Source organism: Toxorhynchites rutilus, chromosome 1 (assembly GCF_029784135.1).
Source record: "Toxorhynchites rutilus septentrionalis strain SRP chromosome 1, ASM2978413v1, whole genome shotgun sequence".
NCBI classification, from domain to species: Eukaryota; Metazoa; Arthropoda; class Insecta; order Diptera; family Culicidae; genus Toxorhynchites; species Toxorhynchites rutilus.
Window position 1 is genome coordinate 195,500,601 of NC_073744.1, and position 27,991 is coordinate 195,528,591.

General features: G+C 39.7%; 2 protein-coding genes across 7 annotated transcripts in view; one reads left to right on the forward strand and one right to left on the reverse strand.

Moving 5' to 3' along the window:
* Positions 1-27,520, forward strand: part of LOC129773078 (sodium-dependent neutral amino acid transporter B(0)AT3) — a 34,669-nt gene extending 7,149 nt beyond the window's left edge. The window contains exons 2-11 of one of the 5 annotated variants that reach the window (XR_008742662.1): positions 3,007-3,434; positions 3,925-4,208; positions 9,303-9,907; positions 9,972-10,219; positions 10,280-10,384; positions 10,643-10,846; positions 11,592-11,749; positions 11,817-12,080; positions 15,855-16,304; positions 16,601-16,732. Coding sequence is in view for 4 of the 5 variants with exons in the window: in XM_055776630.1 (XP_055632605.1) it covers positions 3,342-3,434; positions 3,925-4,208; positions 9,303-9,907; positions 9,972-10,219; positions 10,280-10,384; positions 10,643-10,846; positions 11,592-11,749; positions 11,817-12,080; positions 16,601-16,805 (2,166 nt within the window). In the remaining variant the exon portion in view is untranslated. Of the gene's footprint in view, positions 1-3,006; positions 3,435-3,924; positions 4,209-9,302; positions 9,908-9,971; positions 10,220-10,279; positions 10,385-10,642; positions 10,847-11,591; positions 11,750-11,816; positions 12,081-12,149; positions 13,795-15,854; positions 16,305-16,600 lie in introns of those variants that run through there. The other 4 variants (XM_055776630.1, XM_055776636.1, XM_055776645.1 and 1 more) reach the window with 4 other exon arrangements.
* The window catches only part of LOC129773107 (tRNA dimethylallyltransferase), a 432,576-nt gene continuing 432,056 nt past the window's right edge, over positions 27,472-27,991 (reverse strand). The window contains exon 7 of one of the 2 annotated variants that reach the window (XM_055776672.1): positions 27,472-27,986. In XM_055776672.1, the coding sequence (XP_055632647.1) occupies positions 27,609-27,986 (378 nt within the window). In that variant the 3' untranslated portion in view covers positions 27,472-27,608. The remainder of the gene's footprint in view (positions 27,987-27,991) is intronic. The other variant, XM_055776664.1, reaches the window with a different exon arrangement.

A 27,991-nucleotide genomic window follows, 5' to 3' on the forward strand; every position in this document is an offset into this window, starting at 1 on the left:
CACCTGTTAATAGCACTTGATTGAAACATATTTGGTCACAGTGTTACATGGATAGAAAACATTCAATTAAACTCTTTCACATGAATATATTTTGAAAATTCCCAAAGGAACTGGCAGATTATTTTCAGTAACGATTAGATATTTCCACATTTTCCTCGATACTGGAAGCCCACCAGTGGTTAATGCCAACTCGATAACCACCTGTTAATAGCCGCGCGTGTATGTGTGTGTAGCGATGTCTTCCCAGGGAACCGTTTGTGGCATCACTCTCCTCCTGATAGATTCCCTTCTGGCCTAGGGTGCACAAACAGGCTCTTGGTGACACCGTTCATCCGCGCTTTCATGATAAATAAAGAGCTTCACCGCAACAGCGACAACATGCTCCAATCGCTGTTCAATTAGAGCTGAGTGGTTTTCCGAGCGCCGCTCGCTTATATACCGATTGGTGATTTCAATAGCCTGTTTTGAAAGCAATTTTAAGACTATTGAAACAAGTTTTTGGATCAAAAAGTAACAAGTATATAACGCGTAGACATTTTATCTTTCGAATGAAGTGTTTATCATACCATTTCGTTCAGTTGTTTAGGAGCTATTAACGCTCAAAATCTCGGTCTCCGGCGTAACGCTTTCGGTTTCGAAACTTTGATTTTACACCCCGGTATAGAAATGAAAGACGTAGTCCTACGTCAAAAAACTACAACCTGACGTTGTTTAGAACCTTATGGACGCGGTAAAGAGGAAGGTGTGAGCATATGGGCTTGGGCTCGAAGTATGAATAAAAAGAAAATGCCAAAAGTTGTTTAATAGTTTTTATTTTACTGTCTAAAATTTTCAAAAGGATCGGTCTACTGGGCGAATTTCTACAGCGTTTTTTCCGTGATGCAATTTGATGTGACACACCCTTTAGTTTATTGATTCAGCTGTGATTTTACAATTACAAAAAAAGTTCTTGCTAGATTGTGCAGTTCTACTGCCGTACCGTTTTAACCATTAGACAAGCAGATATGCATTTGTCGTTGGTTTTCTCGAATTTTCTCGAAAAGCGATTTTGAAGTAGTAATAATTTGGGCATAATACCAGTTATCATAGTGGAATTATTACATAAATCATTAAATAGATTTCCATATGCATTAGAACAAATGTGATGGAAAAAAACGAATTTTTGTTTTAGCAAACTTAACTCACCATTCCATACAGTGGCCATTACCGAGCTTTTCCTACAGTTTTTTCAAACTCTTAGATATTTATATTGGTAGGAAGAGGTGCAATCAATCAAAGAATAGAAAACAACCGCAACTACTAATAAAGCCTATTCGCATTTTTTTTCTTTTCAAAAAAAGGATTTAGGGTTATGATCCGAATAAAACGATTTTAATGTTGCAGGCTCCGGAAGTGAAGCAGTTTGCGTTGCATCGTAAGAAAGATGTTCTGCCTGAGTCAAGAATTTTCTAGTGTAATTGTGCCTCACGAGCACTCCGAGAGAAATCTGGATATTCTATGCAGAATGGTCGCTAGGAATTTGTTATTAAAACAAGTTTTCAATGCCAAAAAAACCAAAACATCTTTTTTTTTTCTTAAATTGGTTTTATTCTTTTTTTTAACATTATAAAAACACAAAAAAAGACTAATTTAAGATTTAATATAGACGCAATGCAATTATTTCTTTTTTTTCAATTAAAATATATGGAAGAATGTCCACGTGGACAACAGGGGAGGGATATACTCAATGTCCACGCTTGTCCACGGAGGGGGAGGGGGGAGTCTACAATCGTGCTTTTTATGTCCACGTGGTATGTGGACAGCCCCTAAGGAAAAGTATTGTTTTGTGAGATCTGCGGGCACATATTGATATGTTTCCTCCACAGAATCATTGTCTAGTTTATTTGCCATGAGATATAAGGAATATCAGTACATTTAAACGGTAATTTTCTCAAGTAATAGTCAATTTAAGTAATTCAATTCAAGTAATAGTCAAAACATAAAAATGAAGCTCATCAACCAGTGTGGGTGAAACCGGCACCCCATGGGGGTAACACCGGTACCCTATGGGGTAAGACCGTCATCTCAATTTCTCAATATATATACTTGGCAACAGATGAACCAGTTTGAATGTGACAGTCGGCAAATAGAAGGTATTCTAATTCTAAATGTCGCTGTCGAGTGTGGTTCGAATCGTTCAACCGATTCCGTAGATATGATCGGAACAAGTTCCGATGAACATGGAATATGGAGAAGAAATCATCAAACCACACCACAATTCGATTACAAGTTTAATGGAATCTAGGACCACATTGGTCAGCCGGTGGTCAGTTTTTCTTCTAACTTGAATCAATATCCGTCATACGACGCTTTTAATCACACTAGGATTCGACTTGAAATCACAGAGAAGAATGTGTTCATGCCACGAACCGAGTTAATTGGAGAAAAATTGTGAATCAGGCCATGTTGTTAAGATGTTAAGCCTAAATAAATAAACAAATAAATAAATAAATAAATAAATCTTTGGAATAGATAACAGCTTCCAAATTTTCCCTTGAGTAAAACGTACTGCACAAATACCATCAATTGATGACAGGAGCTGTCATACGTAAATTTATTAAGTAGAAAATTATTTAATGAATTGGAAGAAAATATGGAGTTTCCTATCTTCATGTTGACCTGATTGTGTGAATCGAACTCTACTGGAATTTGAGTTTTTTTATAGAGGCGAATAAACTGTAAAGTTTAAAGCGTCTTAAAAACAAAGAAGCGAAGCGAAGTTGTTTCTAAATATATTCGGCGGACAAAGAAGGGAAACACGGTCAAAACCATCTTGATCCTTCAAGTAGGTTTCGCGCATCCTATAACATAATAAAGCAATTTCAGTAGAATGAGATATCGAATATTGTTTCTCAATATTTTTTGAAAAACTATCTTCTTTTTTTATGTGAAAACTCATTAAAAACTATGTTTTTTTTTCAAGACTATTTTTTTCTCAAACAATTTCTTCTGCACTTTCGCACATAGCAAGCGGCGCATCGTATTTTGTTTTAAACGCACTTCCTACGCACAATCCGTATATCACAAATCACAATAATGACTAACAGCACCAAATGCACAACCGCCAGCACCGTTAGCACCAACCGTCGGCACCACTAGCTTGCCAAGTTAAACAGAAAAAAAACGACCCGAAAGTTGCACGTTGCCTGCAGTGTTTAGTTTCGCGTTTAACCACCACAAGTTCCCTCCACATTCGGTGCACGTGTGAGCAATATTTTTTTTGTCGTGATCAGCTTCCCTAGAGAAGATTTGCAAAAGCGAACCGCGTGAGAAAAGTGACCGAAAGCTAAACACACACCATAATGGCCAACACGGCGCATTTATTTCGTCGACAGAGCTCGCGGGATTTGATACAGCAGGCCACGGTTCGCAGCTTGGATGAGCTAGAGTTGAGGGTAAGTAGTAGTAGACTTTGGCCTTGGTAACATTATTTTGACTCTTTTGACAGCATCTGCGGGGAGAAAAAATCAAGTGAATGCCACTACCAACGGTTCCCCAGGAGAACAAATGGCACCGGGAGCGTGTGGAAGCGTTCCGCCGGGCTCGAGCGAATCATACCAGCCGTTGGGGTGAGCTGTTGGCACTTCAGGAAGCCACGCGTTGTAAAATTTCCGAGGTTTATCAAACCACTGGCTACGGGCGGCAACGGCTGAATAATTTGCGGACGCTCGCTGAGTTGAATTACGACACGACGTGGCCATCATTTCCGGAGACCTCAAGCGGGGTGGTAGGTCGTTTCGCACGACGACCTCTCGAGAAGGCGGAAGTTTTTCACCCGAGACCTGCTCACTTTAGTTTAGTTCCTGTGACGCGCACTAAATAAATAAATAAATTGCTCCAAAACTGAGATTTTTCGGGATGTTTTTTCTTCTATGCCTACGGCAGGAACTTCGAAGTCGATTGGTGCGTGCGGAAAATGGTAACAACCGGAGTGCGGCATACGGTGCAACCAATCAGGCGTTCATTTCCGACAATGATCCGCCGATGGGAAGAATTCTGGATTTGGGCCCGAGCTCGGCTCCGCCTACTGCGGCAGGATCGTCCAGGAAGCTTCCTACACAGACTTCCGTTATCGACAGTATCGTCGAGGAAACGGTGGTACCAGAGCGACCCGAAGATGAGCGCGAGAGCTGGGATAGCAAGTGGACTTTCCTATTGGCAACGATCGGGTGAGTGAGTGGTGTTAGGTTGGGAAAATTCCCGAATAAAATCGGGAAGGAAACAAGAGGAACAGAAATAAACGGACATAGAATAGCGTAATGTCCCAAGTAAGCTAGACATATTCTGACGCACAAAACATCATGGGTATAAGACAGTCTGGGATACTGTGCGCGGGTATACGAGTTATGATTTTGCGCGTTAAATGTCCAAACCAAAATAGCTATAATTGTGAAAATCTCTTCAGATCGTGGTACAATAGTTTTGAATTCCAATGAATGATGTACTTCAAAACAAAAATTAATCGGGCAAACGAAATGCACCTGGCCAATGTCCTATGTTTCAAACTAATCGGGCAGTCAGTGAAACACAGGTTTGCTTGCGAGAGACCGCCGCTTCCAATGGCGGGGGTTGGCGGCCGACTAGGATCGTGTCATCTCGGCGGGCTGAGGCGAACATGGTGAAAACATGTATGTAGGAGTTTCTGGGGCCGGAGAAGGTTCCTATGATGATTCAAGACCCCTCCTCTCTCTGGGCTCCCATAAAAATGTGAAATCCATACCAGATGATGGTGGGAGGGCAAGAATTCCGCTTAGGCACTTGTGGAAGGACAATAGTACAACTCGATCACAAGTGGACTGTCACACCTCCTTGCAACTTCATTCATGATTGTTACTGGTTCTCCGGTGAAATCAGGATGATGAATTGCTGATTAAAAAAACTAGTTGATGGTTTCGTCTTTTTATGTAACATTTTTTGACACTGTTAAACATTGAATTACATCTACACTTGTTGATGGTTGGATATAGAGTGAGAATTCAATTAAACTAAAGGATAATATGTACACACTTTCTCTATAGACACAGAGTTTTCTTCTTTATTTCTCCCGTTGCATTGGCCGGTAGTGATGTTGAGCGTGCGGGGTATACCTTTCTGTTTTGCTCGCGTCACATTCCCAAAACATTCCGCTTCGCTCGGAAAGCGACATGACAGGATATGTTGGGGTGCGAACACAAATGGAACCAAATTTGGCATGTGAGGGTTCTTGGGAACGAGAAATGTTTTTATTTTGGTTTGACACACCTTCCTCTTCCGATAGGGAGGGTATTGCATGGAAAAAATCCACTGACTTAGGACTACCGTTGGCTTAGTAATCATTTGTCTGTATTGATTAAAATATTGATCAACTAGTGATTGAATGAAAGAGTTTCCGAATACAATTGCAAACAAATCCCAAATAAGGTCAATTCATGCGTTGTGATAGATTACGTTCTATGTTGCAAGTAAATCTAATGACCAAGTCTATCATTTTACGTATGACATAATGCCTTGGTCATTTCATTTGTTTATCGTGGATTTTCAAAATAAACGGCGTTCCACAGCAAATTGCATCACGGAAAAAAGGTAGATTATACATACTGAAGATCCAAAGTTTGCATAATGACATCGTTTTTTTTTGCTATAATTTTTCAAAACGTTTTTTTGACGTAGAACTACGTCTTTCATTAAGGATGCCAAAGCAAAAAACAGGTCACGTTTTTATGAAATAAATTTAACGTTAATAACTATTTTTGCCGTGAACGAATTCTGTCGATTTATATACCAAACGAATCGGAAATTCCCTAAGATTTGTTTGATATGCTATACATTACAATCCCATAGTCTGTATGTGGTTTAAATTGATGAAAATTGGAAGCATTCCCATTTCCTCATACATTTGTTCTGTCCATTTGTGTGCTTTCCCGAACAGAGCTGTCAATAACGAGCAATTTAACGACGAGTAATGAAGGGGAAATCGTAACATATAAAGTTTTCGTGAAGGAAGGAAAAGAAAAAGAATGAAGGGGAATATTTGCCTAGAGTATAAACAGTGGATCTCGCTGAGGCAAACTTCATTCTTCGTGAGGACACCGACTGGATAACAACGTTGCTGGGCGAGCTGGACGGCGAGGGATCGAATGGTTTTTTTCAATGGGGGTGGAGGAGTAATATGAGGAATGAGTAGAGTTTTCCAATTGACTTTTTGAAGGCTAGAGACGAATGAACTGAAGAAGTTTGCAGTCTCTTTAATTCAACAAGGAAAAGAAGGAAAGGCAAACTCTCAGTAACGTTCTAGATACGAAACAATGAACATCGCTTGTTCTTCCTTGTTTTGCGCCCTCACATGTCTTCGTTTCGGACTGAGCTGTGGACGCGATCAAATTACTCACTCGCTGATGTCTCTGGCATTGCAATCATTGCATCAAACTGCTTTGAGCTACACAATTGTGGGGGGAATCATCAAGCAAGCTCGGCTCACCCAGAAAATAAATGTTCTGGTATTTTGCCTGTGATTTGGTTTCGCATGACGGTAGGAAAACTCTCTCCACAAAGGATGACAGCTAAGCTAATCTAGACTAGCAATATTAATAGAAAGGGCTTCTGTTGAGAAGAGCGCAACACAGAGATAAGTGTGTGTATATTTAGTTGCTTCAAGCCATCGATATATGGATATTTGTGTGCGTACTTGCGTGCTTCATAACCCGTACGTAAAAATAGTGCATCTTCGCTACGCTGAAACCTCATTTGTAATGATAAATATAAACAAGGAGGGGAGATAGCGGGAGGAAATTATTTACGCTAGGGTATTAGTAATGAATCTCTGCTGAGGCAAATATTCATCGTTTTTCCAAGCAGTTAACATTGTTTGTTTTCTGTCATCATGAAAGCTTCGTTGGTGCCTTTGACATTGCATCAATGCATGGAACTGATGATATGGTGAAGCAGGTGTTAAGGTTGTGCACCAAAAAAATATTTGAGGAATACCAAGTTACTAAATAAGTTATAATAAGTCATTAATTTATTTGGGTTCGCGTGCAGATAGAGTTTATTTCGTTAATGCCGTTCTGGAATTTTGTATGTGATTTGGTTTCGCTTGCCAGTAGCAGAACTTTCTCCACTAAGGATGACAACTGAGCTTATCTCAAGCATGTATTGTTCTGCGAGCACAAGAATGAATCATCAAACAATTATCATCAAATTATTCTACAATCAAAAACACATTTCATTTTTGTAGCATTATAAAATAATATCCGCAGTTATAAACAAGTGACTTGAATAAAACTATAGCGTAGTTTTACGTCAACAATGCGGTCGTGTCTTGAACACAATCTCCTATAATTTTTTGTCATGTTGTTTTACGGATACATTTCACGAATTTGAAAAATTTAGTAATTAAAAATTTTCTTTCTCTGGCACTTGGTCCACTCTGTCTGAACAAGATATGATAAAATATTCGATCAAATTTTCTATAACTATGAATTGTCTGAAAAGCATATCGTCCGATTTGAGCTGTCTTTTTTTTATTATATTTTCAGTATCAAACATGTATTCCATGCAACGGAGAAACATGTTATTTGCAAGTGATTGAAGAATCTTGAAAGTGAATGGTGTTTGGAATTAATTTTATATTATAATGACGAGTTTTGGTAGAAGTACTAGGAAATTCAAAGTAAAAGTAAATTGTAAAGGGTCAATTAGAAATCAATCAATCAAGAGTTCATTTAGAGCCACAAACATTTGCTTCGTGAGAAAATGTGAATGTTTGAAAACATTCATATAAAAAATCAACAGAAAGCTTATAATGAAAATTACGCTTTGCTGTGAGACATTATACCCATGACGTCTTTCCCGCGTCACAATATTTCTAGCCTAAAGAGTGTGTCACATCAAATTACATCACGAAAAAAACGCTGTAGATTTTTAATTTTTAGGAATTATATCTTCAGCTTTCGCTTATAATCAGATAAGAGTGTATAGATCACGTTGGCCATGCTTCACTGTCAATTTTTCGTAAATTTGGAAAAATGTCGTCGAACGGATAAGAGCGTCGTGAATTAATCCTGTGCACTCATTTCGAGAATCCGGAGTAGTCACATCGGGACATCGGTAAGATGCTGGGAATCGTCCAATCCACGGTCAGCAGAGTACTAAAACGATACTTCGGGAACCTAACCATCGACCGGAAGGTGAAGAACGGCAAAAATGGATGCTCCGTCAGTGAAAAAGATCACAAGCGCGTAGTTAAGCAGTTTAGACGTGATCCGAGAAGTTCGGTCCGGGATGTCGCCAATAAGCTGAATTTGTCAAGTTCATTCGTCCAGCTCACCAAGCAGCGGGAGGGCCTGCGTACATACAAGGTTCAGAAGGCTCCTAACCGCGATGAAAGGCAAAACATGGTGGGGAAGACGCGAGCCCGGAAGCTGTACACCGAAATGCTGACGAAGCCGCATTGCCTGGTAAAGGACGACGAAACCTACGTCAAAGCGGACTTTCGTCAGCTGCCGGGCCCGTTGTTCTTCTCCGCAGAGGACAAATTCAGCGTTCCGGAGGAGATTCACAAGCAGAAACTATCCAAGTTTGCCAAAAAGTATATGGTGTGGCAAGCGATCTGCTCTTGCGGAAAGCGGAGCGCCCCCTTTGTGATGACCGGCACGGTAAACGGGCAGGTTTACCTTAAGGAGTGCCTACAGAAGCGCTTACTACCACTATTGAAGCAGCACGAGGGCCCGACCATCTTCTGGCCGGATCTCGCTTCGTGCCACTATTCAAAGGACGTGTTGGAGTGGTACGAAGCCAACGGGGTCACCTTCGTGCCAAAGGAAATGAACCCGCCCAACGCGCCGGAGCTTCGCCCAATAGAGAAATATTGGGCGATTATGAAGCAGGCCCTCCGGAAGAACCCAAAAGTTGTCAAATCGGAGGCGGACTTCAAGAGAAAATGGATTTCTGTTCAAAAAAAACTACAACCTGACGTTGTACAGAACCTTATGGACGGGGTAAAGAGGAAGGTGCGAGCATACGGGCTTGGGCTCGAAGTATGAATAAAAAGAAAATGCCAAAAGTTGTTTAATAGTTTTTATTTTACTGTCTAAAATTTTCAAAAGGATCGGTCTACTGGGCGAATTTCTACAGCGTTTTTTCCGTGATGCAATTTGATGTGACACACCCTTTACTTGTGACATTACACTCTTTTTCTGTCCGGTAGTTTCTGTTGCTGTTTCTTTTCGTTTTTCTCTGGTCACGGGTTGGGAAGTATTTACAATGCTGAATTATGCCGCTTCCAGTTACGCCGTCGGTTTGGGCAATGTTTGGAGATTTCCCTACCTAGCGCAGAAGAACGGAGGTGGGGCATTTCTTGTTCCGTATTTCGTGATGCTGTTGTTGCAAGGAATTCCCATCTTCTATTTGGAGCTTGCGATCGGACAACGCCTGCGGAAGGGAGCGATCGGTGTTTGGCACGAGGTTTCAGTCTATCTCGGAGGAATCGGGATATCGTCGGCTTTTGTGAGTTACATCGTCGCCCTGTATTACAACACGATCATCGCGTGGTGTCTGATTTACCTGTTGCACAGCTTTGAATCTCCTCTGCCCTGGGCAGAGTGTCCCAAGAGGTTGTTTAAAAATTTTACCTACGATGTAGAGCCGGAGTGCGTGGTGTCCTCTCCGACCAAGTACTACTGGTATCGGGAAACATTGATGGTTTCACCGGATGTCAACGAGCCGGAGGGCATCAATTACAGCGTAGCGATTGCCCTGATCACCGCCTGGTCACTGGTGTACATGTGTATGGTGCAGGGAATCACCGAGTCGAGCAAGATCGTCTACATAACGGCCATCTTTCCGTACGTGGTGTTGATCATTTTCTTCTTCCGAGGAATCACACTGAAAGGTTCGTTGAGTTGAAGCTGCACACATGAATTTGTTTAAGTAATTTGTTTCATTTCAACTTTTAGGAGCATCGGAAGGCGTGATGCATCTGTTCACTCCACGCTGGGAGTCGATACTGGAACCGGTGGTGTGGCTGGAAGCGGGCACTCAGATCTTCTTCTCGCTGGGTCTTGCCTTCGGTGGACTGATTGCGTTCAGTTCGTACAATCCGGCTAATAACAATTGCTATCGGGATGCGCTGGTGGTATCGTTCACCAACTGTAGCACTTCGATGTTCGCCGGGGTGGTCGTGTTCTCTGTGATTGGCTTTAAGGTACTATCCTTCCGTTCATAATGTTCTATTTTGATGTTTAACCGACTCCCGACCATTTAGGCCACCTCAATCTACGACACGTGCGTGGAGGAACGCGACGCATTGCTGGCGTTGAACAAAACTTCCGATCTGCCGGTCTGTGATCTGCAGAAGGAACTCGAAAATGTAAACTTGTTCCCCATCCAGTTGTAGTGCCGTTGTGTTGTTCGATGTTAATTGTGACAATGTGTATGTGTTGCCAGTTGCCGCGGAGTGTACCCGAGGCTGGTTTTCAACGGTTTTTACTCTTAGTTTAGTTACCAGTATCGTATTAAGTTATTGGTTCGATGCATGATTTTTTTTTCTGTAGACTGAATGGTAGACTGTTTTAACTCCCAAAGTTACGAAGCGGTAATCAATTAATGCGTCTGAAACCATTCACAGAGCGCATCCGGAACGGGGCTAGCGTTTATTATCTTCACAGAGGCCATCAACCAGTTCCCAGCGGCTCAACTGTGGGCGGTCTTGTTCTTCCTGATGCTGTTCACGCTGGGTATTGATTCACAGTTCGGAACGCTGGAAGGAGTTGCCACCTCGCTGATGGACATGAAGCTGTTCCCCAACCTTCGGAAGGAGGTTATTATTGGGGTGAGTATTGGGGTCACAGGATTTGCGTTTAACAAATTCTCGCGTAACTTTTGAAAAGGTCCTATGTAACAAATGTAAACAAATCGAGTTAATGGATGCACGCTATCAGTTTTCAATCATTGAATGTATTACAAAAACAATCGTTCACGTATCTATCTTCTTCATCTTTTTGTCGCCGATACAAAAAATATCCAATGTACAGATTCGAATTTTAAGCAGCCGGCTGTTACTTCGGACGCCACTTTCCTCCGACGGCCGAAACGTCCGAAGTAACAAAGCAGTCAAAACAACTCGCAGTCGTACTTCGGTCGTTTTGGAATTTGTTTCTTACGGGTGTTGTTATCGATTTCAGTGCAATTCAACGAGTGATAACAATAATAATCAGTCTTTAGAACGAAATGCTGATATTTGGATTGTTGTTTATTAGTTAGTTTCAAATTTTTATAGTGCAACGTAATATGTCCAATGTGCAAACGCGGGCAGTCAAAACGTCCAATGTAACATTTTTCGCTCCGAGGCTTCAACCTTAATCTCAAATCACGGAACAATAGTTACGATTGGTTTTACGAAGTTATTCTTGACAGCTAGTGGTGAAAACAGTGATAAAGATTGATAGCTTTCAAGACAATTCGCGAAATAATGTTCGGGTCTTCAACTACGTTTTTCTCGAGTTGGCGAAAATGTTACATTGGACCTTTTCAAAAGTTACGCGAGAATTGATTCATTGGTTTTTGCCTCTTGCTAGGGATTATGCCTCTCCTGTTGTACGCTTTCGATGTGCTTCGCTAACGGGGCTGGCAGCTACATATTCCAGCTGATGGACAGCTTCGCCGGGAACTACACGCTGCTGATTATTGCCTTCTTTGAGTGCATTGGTGTCAGCTACATTTACGGCATCAAAAGGTTGCCCTAATCAAGCTTAGATAACATTTAGGAGCGTGGTAATTGATATATGAAATTTGTTCCACAGATTCGCTGATGATATCGAATTGATGACGGGTTCCCGGCCGGGTCTGTATTGGATGCTATGCTGGAAGTACATCTCTCCGTTCGCGATGTTGACGATTTTGATCGCATCCTTTATGGAGCTTGCGTCCGAGGGCAGTAGCTATCCGGGTTGGAATGCGCTCACCGGCAGTACGGAACGGCTCGAGTGGCCCCACTGGTGCATCGTGGTGGCCATTGTGTTGATACTGGTGTCAATTCTGTGGATACCGGGAGTGGCAATCTGTCGGTAAGTAACGACTAAATCAATTTTGACCCGCGCTCTCCGATTTTTTTTTTAATTTGATGCTTATAATAGCGTCTGATCCCCATGTCAGGGGTGGCTGATCACTGTCTTCGTGCCAGCGGGGACTCTGAAAATAGCTGTGCACGACGGTTCTTTGGCGAGACAGGGGGTTGGTGAAGGCCCTGCGAGCCATCCGTGAAAATGAAACGCACAGAAAAATTCACAAAGAAATTCGAAACTGGATGATCGAACTAAACCCACGCAAAGAACACGGACTAGAGATTGGAAACTCGGAACATGGAACTGCAAGTCTCAATTTTCTTGCGAGTACCCGAATTCTTTCGGAAATATTGAGAGCCCGCAATTTCAACATCGTAGCGCTGCAGGAGGTGTGCTGGAAAGGTTCGATGGTGCGATCGTTTCAAGGTGGGTATGCCATCTACTAGAGCTGTGGCAACACACACGAGCTGGGTACAGCTGTCATAGTGATGGGGGAGATGCAGAAACGGGTGATTGGCTGGTGGCCGATCAACGACAGATGATTTGGACGCTCAGGTCAGCCAAGAGGAGGAGTTCAGACCGGTAATGGGTAGGTTCAGCGCCCATCAGAAAACCAACGAAAAAGGCCTAAGATTTATCGACTTCGCTGCCTCCAAGAACATGGCCATACGTAGCACCTTCTTCCAGCACAGCCTCCAATACCGTTACACCTGAAGATCACCACAGCAAACAGAAACACAAATTGACCACGTTTTGATCGACGGTCGGCACTTCTCGGATATTATCGACGTCAGGATTTATCGTGGCGCTTATATCGATTCAGACCACTACCTGGTGATGGTCAAACTGCGTTCTAAACAGTCAGTTGTCAATAACATAAGACGCCAGCGCTCACCACGGTACCACCTACGACGACTACAGGACTCGAACGCTGCTGCAACCACTCGCAGCGTCTTGAAGCTGCGTTACCGGTAGTAGACGAACTGGGTGCTGTTCCCCTCGATGAATGCTGGAACACCTTGGAAGCAGCAATTAGCAGCACAACAGAGACCGTCATCGGGTACAGGGTGTCGACTCAAAACTCGAAGAAAAATTCCCTGATATTCCCTGATTTTCCAGTATTTTTTCAGAAAAATTCCAGATGTAGACTAGTAATCAAATTCTCTACTAATACTTTAGCTATAGTTCCTAAGATATTTAGTTAGCTTAAACAATGGAATTTAAGAACGTCTGTCGATATCTTCCAATGAAAAAATTGTTTGTGATTTTTGAATAAGTTAAACGACGACAGAGAAGTGTCGTAAAAGATAAAAAAATAGATTTAATAATACAGTTCAAAGTTCTTACGAAGGAGTCTTAAACACTAGTAGAGAATGAGTCATTTTCATTTTGATTCGGATCATTTTCACGAAACTGTTACGATTTTAACGAAACACTTTTTCTTGCAATCTTTCGGCTTTCTGTGCATTTAAAAAAAAATGGGTGGGTTATATCTACGATATAACCGCAAGGTTGACGTGGGACTAACTTGGCTTAGCAATCATTTGTTTGTATTGAATAAATTTTTGATTGAATGAAACAGTTTCCGAATTCAATTGCATTCAATATATTTGCTTTGTGAGTAAAAAGTTAATATAATGTAATGTAAGGTCAATTCGTGCATTGTGATAGATTATGTTCTTAGTTACAAGTAAATTTATTGACAGTCTTGTTACGTTTAGTATGATGCCCAAGACAAAATATGAGAACGGAAAAATTATCAAACGATTATTTTAGGTTTCCTTCTGAAGTTTGCATCTCTCAAGTGTACAACTTCTCGAGCCGCGAATTTGTTTGATTTGATGAACTTCAGGCACTCAGATTCAATTTTGACATGCACGTCGAACGCATATTGTTTAACCAATAGGCGTTATCGCAGCAAATGGTTATCAGTTTTTTGCCCAATCATCAAATGGTATTCGTAGAAATTCAATGAGCAGAAGATATGAAGGCATATCCTTCAATGCAATCATGAATAACCGAGCCAAAGCGTTGTGTTCGTACCCGAAGTACCCCCGGCTTGCATGAATCAACAACTTCAACTTCTACGTTTTATACTATAGAGGATTTAATCCTGAAAGTTCATTCGCCTCTAGTCTAGTCTGCACGATTTTCCCAGGTTCCTATGTTTAGGAGATCGTGTTAAGGAAAAATATTCTAGATAGCACCAAGGCAAGCGAGTACTAAAGTACTCGCAGTTTGCATTTATTCGCAAAACCGATTTCCTCAGACACTTTGGTTTTGAAGTCTGTGTTGGGGAAAGACACTTCAGTCGGAACAAAAATACCCCCGACCTGCATGTATTTGCAATGTCAATTTCTCCAACGGTGCTTGGTTTTGAAGTCTGTGTTAGGGAACACATTTCGGCGAGAACACAAGCCTCCATACTTTCATGTATTTGCAATGTCGATTTCCCCAAGGCTGCTTGGTTTTGATGGCTGTGTTAGGTAAACCGTGAATCGGGCCAATCAAAACGAGGCCGCTAGGGCGTTTAGATAACGCTTAACATTTTACAGTTTTTTAATTGTTTATCTAATGAAAAATAACATTTGATTAATTGCGATAGAAGCGTAGAAATATTCTCTATCAATTGATGCGCACATCTTTCCGATCCAGTAAGCAATGTTGAAGTTATAAGCATTCGGAATCTTTCATTTTTTCCTGCATGTTCTGTGTTAGGTTTTCATTTTACCCCCCATATACTCCGGTTAGACGTAGTCCCACGTCAAAATTTTATTATTTCTTTCGACTTTCTTTGTCTTCTAGATAAAGAGAATGAGAATTTTGAACTCGTTGAATTAACTAGCACAACATTTTTATTGATGCTATCCTTCCAAAGTGAAGCATACCATCGTAAACTTGTCGCATAGCCTAACCGTTTCCTCACAAAAGTTTTCTTAAAACATTCGGTATCTCTCGGCTCTCTCAACGTTGGAGTTTCCACACGAGAGACAGAAGACCATTTTGGTTAAAAAGTTCCGTAAACCTACCATTTCCAAAAATGCTCCAGTTGTTTATTTTCCGGATCATAGTGAGCAAATACGTTCAAAATCCGTCAAATATTAAAATGGTCACTAGGGTCAACAGTCAAAAGTTTCTCGAATCGTTTTCCAGCTATTTTTTTAATCGAAATCAATGACGGCAAGATCAAGGATATATCAATGCTTCGTAAGCTTTAAAACCAGAGCTCCGCATCCCATACAAAATTTCAAGATTTGTCTGTTGTATATTTTGACGAGTTTTTTTTTAATCCTTCAATCTTTTGATGAATCCGTAGCTGCCCAAATTTAAGAGTTTTTCTTCTCCTTTGTAAAAGTCCAGTTGCAGTTCGCGTATTATGACCAATTCACGTTGGTAGGTTTGTTCAAATATATAATTCCCAGACCTTCTTTAGAAGCTGCTCAATCTCTGATGCTTGAGAACGTTCCATGAACATTGACGTCATGTAACGATTTACCACCTTCATTTATTCTTCATCCAAAAATCTGATATTCAGAAGTAACTACAGCCCCTTTGTAGTCTTGTTCAAAGACTCGTCGAAACCAATGACAAAATATAGCTTACGAAGTTTCATCGAGCTCAGAACTCTGAACTTTAGAATTCGTGGCAAAGTCTAACATCATCATGAAGCTCATTTTATCAAGCCCTAGCTATACCTTCTCAGCTTTTGGTGTTATCAATTTTTTTAAATTACTGTAATAATAAAAATTCTAAACGACGGAATTTATTTTTTTCCAGATTGATGTCGAAATTCCCTGATTTTCCCTGACATTATTTTAATTCCCTGATATTCCCCGATTTTCAAGGATTGTCAAGGTAGTCGACACCCTGGGGTATGAACAACGAGGACAATGGAACGAATGGTTTGACGACGAGTGCCGAGCGCTCCTGAACGAGAAGAATGCAGCACGCGCAGCCATGCTGCAACGAGCGACTCAACACAACGTGGAACCGGGAAGCGCCGTTTGGAAGAGAAAGAATGTGAGGAGATGGAGCTGCTTTATCGTTCTCGAGGATCGCGGAAGTTCTTCAAGAAACTAAACGCCTCAATGTCAAATCTTGTAACGAAGATTTTGTGAAATTTTTCAGTAGATTTTTTTCTTTGTCATACCTGTTCCAACCCAAAATTTGCATAGAACTTGAAAAATTGCGAATCAAGTTGGAATTATTCAATGCTGTTCACTAACGGTTGGTATGAACTTCCATGATTTATCATCCACATATGTATATATATCAAGCTATGAAAAAGTTTATGAATTCGGCTAGATTTTCTTCGTTGCGGGTCACTGTAGATCGGGTTCATGAAGGGATCAACAATAATTTCGATGATATCGGTTTAGGAGATAGCAAATACTCGAAATTTTCCCCACAAAACTTTAATTAGCCAATAATGAATAAATTAGTACAATTAAATCAGTGAATTCACGTGAAAATTACCCTCACAATTAAAACCACATCTCACATGTTCGTATTTTGGTTTTCAGGTTATGTGGCATCAACATCATTGACGATTCCGAGCCCGCGTGGTTCCCAACGAACGAGCTGAGGGATGTGCACGGTATCGTACCCCACGAACCGACGGATATCGAGATTTCGCTGTTCTGTATACGGCCGGATGGTTCGGAAGGACTGTGCTGTCCGACATACAGTGGTCCCAGAGAACAACCGTTGGACGAGGAGGAAGAATGAATAATTGCACGCCCATAGAAGCAGCACACGACTAGTCCACTAGACAATAAGCTATGCCCAGGTTGTATGCCGATATTTAGAATAAATCGACAGTATCTAAACCGGAGATCTGAAACCTCCCCATAAATAGGGAAAAGAGCTCGTATAGATATCTAAGTGTTGTGGGACAGGCATCGAGAAAGGGTTATCGAATTGGTTTGCCTTTAGAAGAGATACGGAAACTTCCATTCCTATATGAACGAAGAAACCGCATGAAATTGCATTGTGAATGGTCTGAAGTGACAATGATACACAAATCTACTAAACATACTGATGGGTTAACTTAAAGTGTCCAAATCATATCAACGGAGTTCAGCAACTCTCTCCAATTTAGCGGTATCATAAAAACAATCAAATGTATCAAAGCGAGAATGCTCGAAGGCTATCTGAAGAACTTAGTCTGGGCATACAAGCGAATATGTTCGCTGCAACAGAAACCAATAGTCGACATATTTACCCTAGCGATGAATCGTATTTAAAACCCCACTATAACAAAAAAAAAACCGAACATCACAAGTCAACTGTTACGTGCAATATACCTGTAAAAATTATACATATAATGTAGATGTTCATCACTAATGTGTTAAGAAAACTTATAACAAATAAGAATATTACCGTGGCTGTTACTCTCATTCGTTACCAATTTAATAGTGTTAAGGAAAAGCATAAAGGGCAAACACCTAATGCCACAATCAAATTTGCACCGTTGCCAAAGTTAAACTTTCATTCCACCGATGTAAAATTTTTTAAGTGACTGAATTTGTGAATGCCAAAAGGCAACGCTTTAAGTAATGCTCTCAATTTAGAAAGACAAATCAGTAATGTTACCGAAGTATACCTATTGTTGCTTTACTTACGTTTTATCTGAGGGTATAGCTTTATATATATCTGCAATCGATTCCGTCTTCCGGCTTGTTTACTGTTAATTTTGTATTTTATGCGGGAAAAGTTGCTTGTTGGTCGAAAGTTCCCGGTGGAATATATATTTACAGTGAGTATTTTATTTTTGTTTTTCATTTTCGGATGGAAATTCCATCAAACTTCACGTAAACGTTTGTTTGTTTCCTATTCGCGATTGCAGTCACACAATCATTTTCATTCAACCTTCAAACTTTGTTATTACGGATAATTCAACGCCTGCTGCGAGCGAGCGGATGAATTTTCTGGCGTTTTTGACAGACTAATTCATTCTCTACCCTTAGAAAAATCCTCGGTCGAAAACTACTAAATACATTTGGTAATGCAAAATTAGTAGAATGTACAAATTTTTGACGTAGGACTACCGGGAAGCGCCAGTTTTATCCAGTTTTTTTCCAGTTTTATTTATCCAGTTTTTTTATATGGTTGCTTCATTTTACCAAGTTATATTCATTATGCATAAACATTTTCCCTTACCCTTCCTATTCCTTGGTGAATTTTGTTTTTTTGACATTTCTCGTTCGATCGATCCAAAGTGTATCTTTTCTTTTCTTACGCACTCTCAGTGTTATTTTTCTCCTGCTTACACATCCGAAAATCAGTACGGTTAGCGTGCAGTGCGTGGGGTGCCTTACCAAGCCGCAACGTGCTACAATGTCTTCGAGTTTATATGAATATTAAATGTTCTAGATCCTCCAAAACATTCTGAAGTTCAGACCAATTGATCTACAATGTCCATAACAAAATAAAAAAAAAATTACCCAAAATTCATGGAGCCTGCGTGCCATGCTGGCTTTGAGTTTATATAACGTCTTAGCATCAGACGTGATAGGTCCTCCAAATCATTCTAAAGCTCAGCAGATCATAGTGTCAAAGTACTCCATATTTTTAATTGTATGAATATGAAAACCAAGTAACCTTCCTTCCGTATACATCAATTGACTATTTGACGAAATGAAAATCCGAAAATCTCATGTGTTACAACATGCGGGAAAGATTATTTTTAGGTATCCTGAAAAGGAAAACCTGTTCAATTAATTGGATCGGCTATACATTCTATTATTTATCGCATCTTTTCCCATCGAAATCCAATCGCAACGATGGAAAATTAACTGTGGGAAATCTGAGAAGGTAACTGAGAGAACTTCTCGAAAATTAATCATCCCGGTGTTATACATAGCGTATTCACTTTATAGAACTCCATTCGCGATGGCGGAGAGTTATTAAACTTTTTTTTCTGTATTCTAGTGATTTTCAACACTTTTGGCTGGTTCGTCACTTTTACCTTCCATTTTGGAAGAATGTCGGGAGTGAGAATTTAACTCGTGACATTTAGCGTGAGTGGCATGAATGTTACCACTTCGCCAGATCGCCTCCATCCAGAGTTATTAATAGGAAACCTGGAAAGATAACCAGAAGAACTCTAAAACTAATCGGACCGGCGATATATCGAACTCTAATCTGGATGGGGAGAGTTATCTTTTGGAGAACTGAGAATCCGAGAGAACTCCTCTAGAAACCTGAGGATATTATGCACCGCGCGTACATATAGGAATCTCATCGGGACGGAGGAGAGTTATTTTTTGATAACCTGAGAAGGTAAGCGAGAGCTCCTCTAAATCCAATATTCCCGGCGATATGTTCCGTTGCGATCGTGCGTACTCTGCATCGAACTTCAATCGCAACGGTGGAGAGTTATCTTTCTCTAGGTAGTAGCCACGAATTGCAACATACAACCGTTCTCCTTATGGGCTTTGTGATGTTTTTTTTCGGACTTGCTACTATAGAGATTCGTCATTCGCAAGAAAAGTTTTTTATTTCATATTCTTCGTGAGTGCGAAAAAAAATAGCTACGAAGATGGTAAAAAAACACTACAGAACCGTCAAAATTCGAGAAGGAAAATAACAGAAAATTCAGGTTAGGTTTGATGCAGTAAGCTATAAGCAGAAACCGTGTACGTCAATTTATCTCATTGTCGAGCAAAAAATACGAGATTTTTCAAGTTTTTTCAAAATAAAACCATATTTTTTAGAGGTTTAAGAAGAAAAGATCCTCAAATGTTGTTTCACAGTAATGTTTGAGTGGTGGAAAACGTTATTTTGATCTACTCGAATCGTTAATTCATGGTTTATTTCGCTATTTTATGATCTACTATACGCCTTGAAAGGAATACCATTTTTCGGACATTGGAATAAGTATAAAAAATGATTTCAAATATCAAATCAAATCCGAACTTCTTAAAGCAAAACTATTTCGCGGGATCCAGTTTTCTTTCAGTTTTTTTAAGAGCAATCTTCCTGTTTTGACGTAGGACTACGTCTTTCATTTCTATACCGGGGTGTAAAATCAAAGTTTCGAAAACGAAAACGTTACGCCGGAGACCGAGATTTTGAGTGTTGATAGCTCCTAAACAACTGAACGAAATGGTATGATAAACACTTCATTCGAAAGATAAAATGTCTACGCGTTCTATACTTGTTACTTTCTGATCCAAAAACATGTTTCAATAGTCTTAAATTTGCTTTCAAAACAGGCTATTGAAATCACCAATCGGTATATAAGCGAGCGCCGCCCGGAAATCCACTCAGTTCTAATTGAACAGCGATTGGAGCATGTTGTCGCTGTTGTGGTTAAGCTCTTCATTTATCATGAAAGCGCGGATGAACGGTGTCACCAAGAGCCTGTTTGTGCACCTTAGGCCAGAAGGGAATCCATCAGGAGGAGAGTGATGCTACAAACGGTTCCCCGGGAAGATCTCGAAGCAGCCGCTACACACACACACATACGCGCACGGAATTCTTTCCGTTTGGATCGAGAAAGATCCGGAAAATAATCTGCCAGTTCCTCTAGGAATTTAAAAATACATTCATGTGAAAGAGTTTATTTGAATGTTTTCTATCCATGTAACACTGTGACCAAATATGTTTCAATCAAGTGCTATTAACAGAAGCATTAACCACTGGTGGGCTTCCAGTATCGAGGAAAATGTGGAAATATCTAATCGTTACTGAAAATAATCTGCTAGTTCCTCTGGGAATTTAAAATTACATTCATATGAAAGAGTTTATTTTAATGTTTTCTATCCATGTAACACTGTGACCAAATACATTAGGTTTTGTGATTTTTCAATCAATCGCAATCAACAGGATAGCTTCTGAAGATTATTCTTCCCCATCAGTAGGATATTTCCGTATTCAATATTGGATGCATAAAACCTTGTGCCTCCAACGTAACGCTCTCGTTTTCGAAGTTCTCCAAATATTCATTCATTCAGAATGAATTCAGATTCAACTTCATACAAATGATCTCTAAATCAACGATAGTCCTACGTCACCCTTGCGGTTATACCATAGATATAACCCACTTCCTGTTTTTTGAAAAATATTATTGGCAACCCTGGTTACGACTGCGCAACGATTGTGGTACGATCGCTGGAATGGATGGATGTTTCCCTAACACAGACTTCAAAACCATGGAACCTGTGGAAATCGGCACAGCAAACTAGATGCAAGCTGCGGGTGCTTTTGTACTCGCTTGAGTTTCTGGAAATTGGAATGTTTCCCTAACACAGATTTGAAAACCATGGAGCCTGGGGAAATTGACATTGCAAAATTGATGCAAGCTGCGGGTACTTTTGTACTCGTTTGCGTTTCTGGAAATCGGAATGTTTCTCTAACACAAACTTCAAAACCATAGAGCCTGTGGAAATCGGCATAGAAATTTAGATGCCAGCAGTGGGAACTTCCGTACTCGTTTGCGGTTTTGCAAATTGATGATTAGTCAACATGTTGATAATTATTTGATGCGATAACTACTACCATAATGCATGAATCGACTTAAATTGAGATTTGTTGCAATTGAATTCGCAAATAGTTTCATTCATTCACTTTTTTAATCAATAATTTAATCAATACACAAAAGATAGCACTGCGCAGCGGCGATATCGTACCCAATAAGGGTCATCCGAGGTGGGATTATTGCTAATTGAAGAAATACAAGTGATTACTAAGCCAACGGCGGTCCTACGTCAACCTTGCGGTTATATCATAGGTATAACCCATCCATAGTTTTTGTACATATTGTCAACAAACCCGCATCCCATACCAGAGATTAGTATTATTTACTCGATAACATTAGTAAGCTTGGATATTGTCATATCTGAAAATTGGTGAGAAAAGCGCGTATTAACCATTTTCATTGTTCCCATAAGGCAATACGGAGGTATAATAAGGATATAATTCTGATACGTGCATTTTCGGCGAGAAAATGTAGCCGATATTGGGCTTCCGAATCATGGTTCTGCTTGACATATGTGTTTATTAGTACGGTCGAAAATGACTATAGATTGGTAGTATTTACCAAAAAATTCGTTATATTTACTAATTATTTCTCTCAGTGTAATAGGCGCGCAATGTGGGGAGCAGCTACCCGAATAGAAAAATGTGTTGTACCTTTTTTAACCTTGTTAACCGTTTGTTATAATAAGCCAGGATGCTCAGCAGAGTAATGAAATTGCTCGATGAGTGACCAACCGAAGCGATCCACTCTTTTTTGGTTCATTTTTATGAAAACGAAAGCACATTAATCCCCGTTATTGGTGTGCTTTCCATTCAGTACGCATTCAGTCCAGGCTCCCAAAGATATTTATTTGATAAAAAGTTGATGGATCTGAACCTAGGGGCACGGACGAGATCTTGACATAGGACTGTGATTGTCTATAGCAATTGCATTTGAATTGAGTTTTGTGCAAAGTTTAAAAAAAAATCTGTAATTTTTTCTCTTTGGATACATCAAATGGAAGCTTTGGAAAAAATCGTTTCCTGTATGAACTTGTATCCTTTAACAGATTAGATGAGTTAACGTGGTAGAATCCGGAACCAAATTGCGTTCAAAAGTGTACACAAAAATACAATTAAAACCATTACTGCCCTTTTCGTCTGTTTAATCAATTATGCAGAAGAAGACAAAGAGTCAACATGTATCATTTTTAAACACAAATCTAAACTGTTGAGATCTACATAAATATAGGTCAAATAAATCTGTGACTACAGAAATATATTATAGATAAATATAGCATTTTCTCCTTCGTCTCCACGTTGTCTGGAACATTGTTTGTAATAACTTCATAGCCCGGTGATTTATGTATATTGAGTATTCTATGACCATGAGTGCTCTCTTGGGAAATTCGAGTAGCTGCTGTAGTGAATTGATCTTATTGGGTGCCAGTTCGATAATCAATGAAGTGGATGAATTAAATGTTAATAGATTTAATTTTACTTTAGCTGAATGTAGTTAAATAAAAAATATTTTCTGGAGTTTTTTTTATACGCCAAAATTTGGGCAACAAAAATTGAACCACAACAAAAATTTTTGCAGCATGCAAACTCTGATATTTTTAATAGGATATTGTCACATTAAAAATCGATATGACTCCCAACTTTTTACATTATGATGCGTAGCTATTAATAAATGTCGGTTTTATAGGCATACACCTGATATTATTTAAGAAAAACTGTTGGACTTCAACCCATTAACGACCAAGCTGTAAAAATTATTTTTTAACGAGAGCCATTGGTGTAATTTTGATTATTGGCGTTATAGAAAGCCCAATCTTAAAGAATTATTTTTTCCGTTCTTCCGTTTTCGGAAAATGACAAAAAATTTTAAAGCCGCCAAACAAAAACATTGGCCAAAACCTACATTTTTGTTCCTGTAGAAGGTTAAATCCAATGGTTTGTTTCCTACATCACAATGTGTGATCTTTTATCAAAGTAATACTGTAGAAAAGTTCACATATTTTTGAATTTTATAAGGTTTCGATTTTTCTTAGGTTATGTGAGGTTATGTACTTTCCGTATATAGCTGCTTTAAACCGAATTTAATAAAGGTATACAAAATTGAATGAAATTGATAGTAAGTGGTAGCTAATAGGCTAAGCTATCATTCTATTCTATCTATTTGATGGCAAAACCTTACCATATGGTTGCTTTCCAAAGCTTTATCAAAGTTACTGTTCGATTTTTCGAACGCTTGGCATAAAACGGGTTAATGAGGTTTCCTCTTTACATGTAGCTTTCCTGTTCAGTAACAGGATAGAATTTTGGACACGAAAAATGATTCTTCGTCTCGTTGTTTGGTAGTATGAGTCTTGTCCCTTTTCCGATTGCTCTAGATATTTCTCCCAAAGCGCCTAGAAGCATATTCTAAGGTGAGGCCGTTTCGTCACTAAGTTGGTTAGGGGAGCGGTATATGAAAAAGTTATAGGAGGTTGTGTTCAAGACACGACCGCATTGTTGACGTAGAACTACGCTATAGTTTAATTCAAGTCGCTTGTCTATAACTGCGGATATTATTTTATAATGCTACGAAAATTTTGAAATAACCATTCTACCAGTTTGGTCGCCCTGAAATGTTTTTTTTTGCAGAATCATTTGACGATAATTGTTTGATGATTCATTCTTGTGTTCGCAGAACAATACATGCTTGAGATAAGCGCAGCTGTCATCCTTAGTGGAGAAAGTTTTTCTACTGGCAAGCGAAACCAAATCCCATACAGAATTTCAGAACGACATTTACTTTCTTGGTGACTAAATAAACGAAATAAACTCTATCTGTTAATCTCAAAAACCTCGAAATAAAGCACTGCTTCATTATGATCAAGATTCGCGCAAATACAATCCAAGTTGGAAGCAGTTTCGCGACTGACACGCGAGCCCAAATAAATTAATAACTTAAAATAACTAATTGAATAACTTGGTATTCCCCAAATAATTTTTGGTGCACAACCCTAACACCTGTTTCACCATAGCGTCAGTTCAATACATTGATGATAGAAAACAAACAATGTTAACTGCTTGGAAAAAGGCTGAATATTTGCTTCTGCAGAGATTCAGTACTAATACCCTAGCGTAAATATTTCCCTCCCACTATCTCCCCTCTTTGTTTATATTTATCATTACGACTGCATAATTTGCAACACAAAACAATCGTCAATCATAGCAATAAAAAAATTAGGCGATTGTTGCATCGTTACAGGGCCAATGCACACGGGAGCAGATACAAATGGGGCTTCAGCGTAGCGAAGATGCAGTATTTTCACGTACGGATTATGAAGCACGCACGTACGCACACAAATATCCATATATCGATGGCTTTAAGAAACTAAATATATACACACTTATCTCCGTTTTGTGCTCTTCTCAACAGAAGCCCTTTCAGTTGATATTGCCAGTCTAGATAAGCTTAGCTGTCATCCTTTGTGGAGAGAGTTTTCCTACCATCATGCGAAACCAAATCACTGACAAAATTCCAGAACATTTATTTTCTTGGTGAGCTGACGATAGCCTAGCTTGATGATTCCCCACACAATTGTGTAGCTCAGAACATTAATGCAATGGCGTCAGTTTGATGCAATGATTGCAATGCCAGAGACATCAACGAGTAAGTAATTTAGTCGCGTCCACGACTCAATCCTAAACGAAGACATGTGATGACGCAAAACAAGGAAGAACAAGCGATATTCATTGCTTTGAATACAGAACGACACTGAAAGTTTGGCTTCCTTCCTCGCTTGAGACTTTGAACTTCTTCAGTTTATTCGTCTCTAACCTTAAAAAAGGCCCTTGAAAACATTATCCATTATATTACTCCTCCGCCTCCATTGCCTTGAGAAAGGCATTTGATCCCTCGCTGTCCAGCTCGCCCAGCAACAATGTTGTTCAGTCGGTTTCCTCACGAAGGATGAAAGTTTGCTTCAGCGAAATCCACTGTTTATATTTCAGGTAAATATTCCCCTTCGTTGCTCGTTATTGACAGCTCTGTTCGGGAAAGCACACAAATGGACAGAACAAATGTATGAGGAAATGGGAATGCTTCTAATTTTCATTAATTTTAACCATAGAAAGGCTATGGGATTGTAATGTATAGCATATCAAACAAATCTTAGGGAATTTCCGATTCGTTTGGTATGTAAATCGCCAAAATCCTTTCGCGGCAAAAATAGTTATTAACGTTAACTTTAACGTTGGTGTGATTTCAATAGCCTGTTTTGAAAGCAATTTTAAGGCAATTGAAACAAGCTTTTGGATCAAAAAGTAAAAAGCATAGAACGCGTAGACATTTTATCTTTCAAATGAAGTGTATATCATACCATTTCGTTCAGTTGTTTAGGAGCTGTTAACGCTCAAAATCTCGTTCTCCGGCGTAACGCTTTCGTTTTCAAAATTTTGTACTTGCACCCCGGTATAGAAATGAAATACGTAGTCCTACGTCAAAACAGTACGGAAGAAAGCAGAAGGGGAATTATTTGCTTGAAGCGTGAAAGAGACAGACTGATCAGGAGCGAGCTTCGGTACTAGCGTATTGTGTTTTGTTTACAAACAAAACACAGTAGACTTCCAAGATGACTGAAGAATGTTTTGTGTTCTAGGCGCCTTGATTGCTGCCAGAACGATTTTCCAACTCTTCTTATAATCAAGACCAAGGAAAAAACAGCCTCGGGATACTAAATTACAATCGAAGCTGGTTGCCAAGGTGAAAGAAATTACTGATCTAGGAGAAGCGTGAAAGTGAAGGCGACAAGTGTTAGTAAGAGGCAAATATTCGTACGAAACTATGCTATTCGATCGCAAAACATAAAAAATAATGCTGTATGCATACATACTTAAAATTTTGTTTCGTGGTTTCGTTTTCAACAAAGGCTTACTCTGCGTTTTTTAACGTCACTAAGATGACCAATTCCGGAAAAATATCCTCCCAGCCTACGTATTGCAGTACACAAAATCGTCGAAACTACGAATTTGCCACTTATTAGCGTAACATTATTCTGCTCGGGTACACACACCTCACAGCCTACTAAGCGCTCGCAGCGTGAAAACAACAACAAAACGAGCCACCCTCTCTATCATTTCGCGGTTATGTCTATTCATAAAGGAACGAAAACGTGGAACACAAAACGATGAACAAGCAACAAGCATCAAAAGCGCGAGCCTACTGTTGACAATAACTTGTACCCCACCTCTGTGTGAACACTTCTTGTAATAATAGTTTTATTGAAGGCAGAACGAAACAAAACAAAAAGTGTGAAAAATAATATACTTACACGCTACAAACAATAATTAGCGATGGCGACGGCGAGAGACCCGTGGGAAAATGACAAAAACAATAAACTAGTTACTCTGCAGAACAATAAGAACAAAACACATGTAGAACATTTGTTATTTACACGAAACAACAAATCGGTCATTTGGAAGAAGATAAAGATAGATTATATATATATATATATATATATATATATATATATATATATATACAAACACACAAACACACATATATATATATAGCCACTTTTAGAACCCCACTTCTGATCCTTGTATCATAACCGTGAACGTTAACGAAACAAACAAATTAGAAGCGAAGAAGGATGCAAACAAACGACTGCCAATAAGGGCTGATAATATAATAAGCGGTAAGGATCTTCGAACACAGGTGATATCGTTTCGTTTCGTGACAGCAACATTTGTGTATCAAATCAAATCAAATGTACGTAAAAATGAGATATACTTGTATCATGCAATAGACGACAAGCAAAAGTTACTTCTAGTTTTAACTGCAAACGATTTTTATCTCAACGTTGTATTTCGTGTATCCAAAAAAACATTCCGTGAAGATTAAGCGAACCCTTTTTGTTCGAATTATATTGTTGTAAACTAAATTCAAAAGGAAGCTATATATAAAATCATTACATCATAAATTCAAACCCATTGTTTAATTTTCCCAAAGAAAGGTAAGGAATTTCGGCACAAACACAAGTCTCGAACACATTTTCTGCACGCAACCGGCACACTTTATTCCTTGAGCTCACTAACCTGAATGGATGGCACGGTTTCGGCAGTGTTTGTGGGTCTCTCGGCCGGTAATGGCGCTGTCACCGTCGCGGCCATCGTCTGCAGCGTTTTGAACTTCCGCTGGACGCACTTTTTGTGTTTATTTGAGCGCATGTGCAACTGCCACTGGTACTCGCCTACTATGGTCCGCTGGCAGTCCTGGCAGTGGAAGGAAGTTTCCTCGTTCAAACCTTCTCGGGGGTTTGCGAACCTGGGTACCGGGGTGATGGGGGGAGGCACACCGGCAAGAACGGCATCGATCACTTGATACGCCCGGGTGGATACGTTCGAGGCCCACTGCGTAACGTTGGTTGTGTCCAGGGCGTAGATCGGAGGGACCTGTG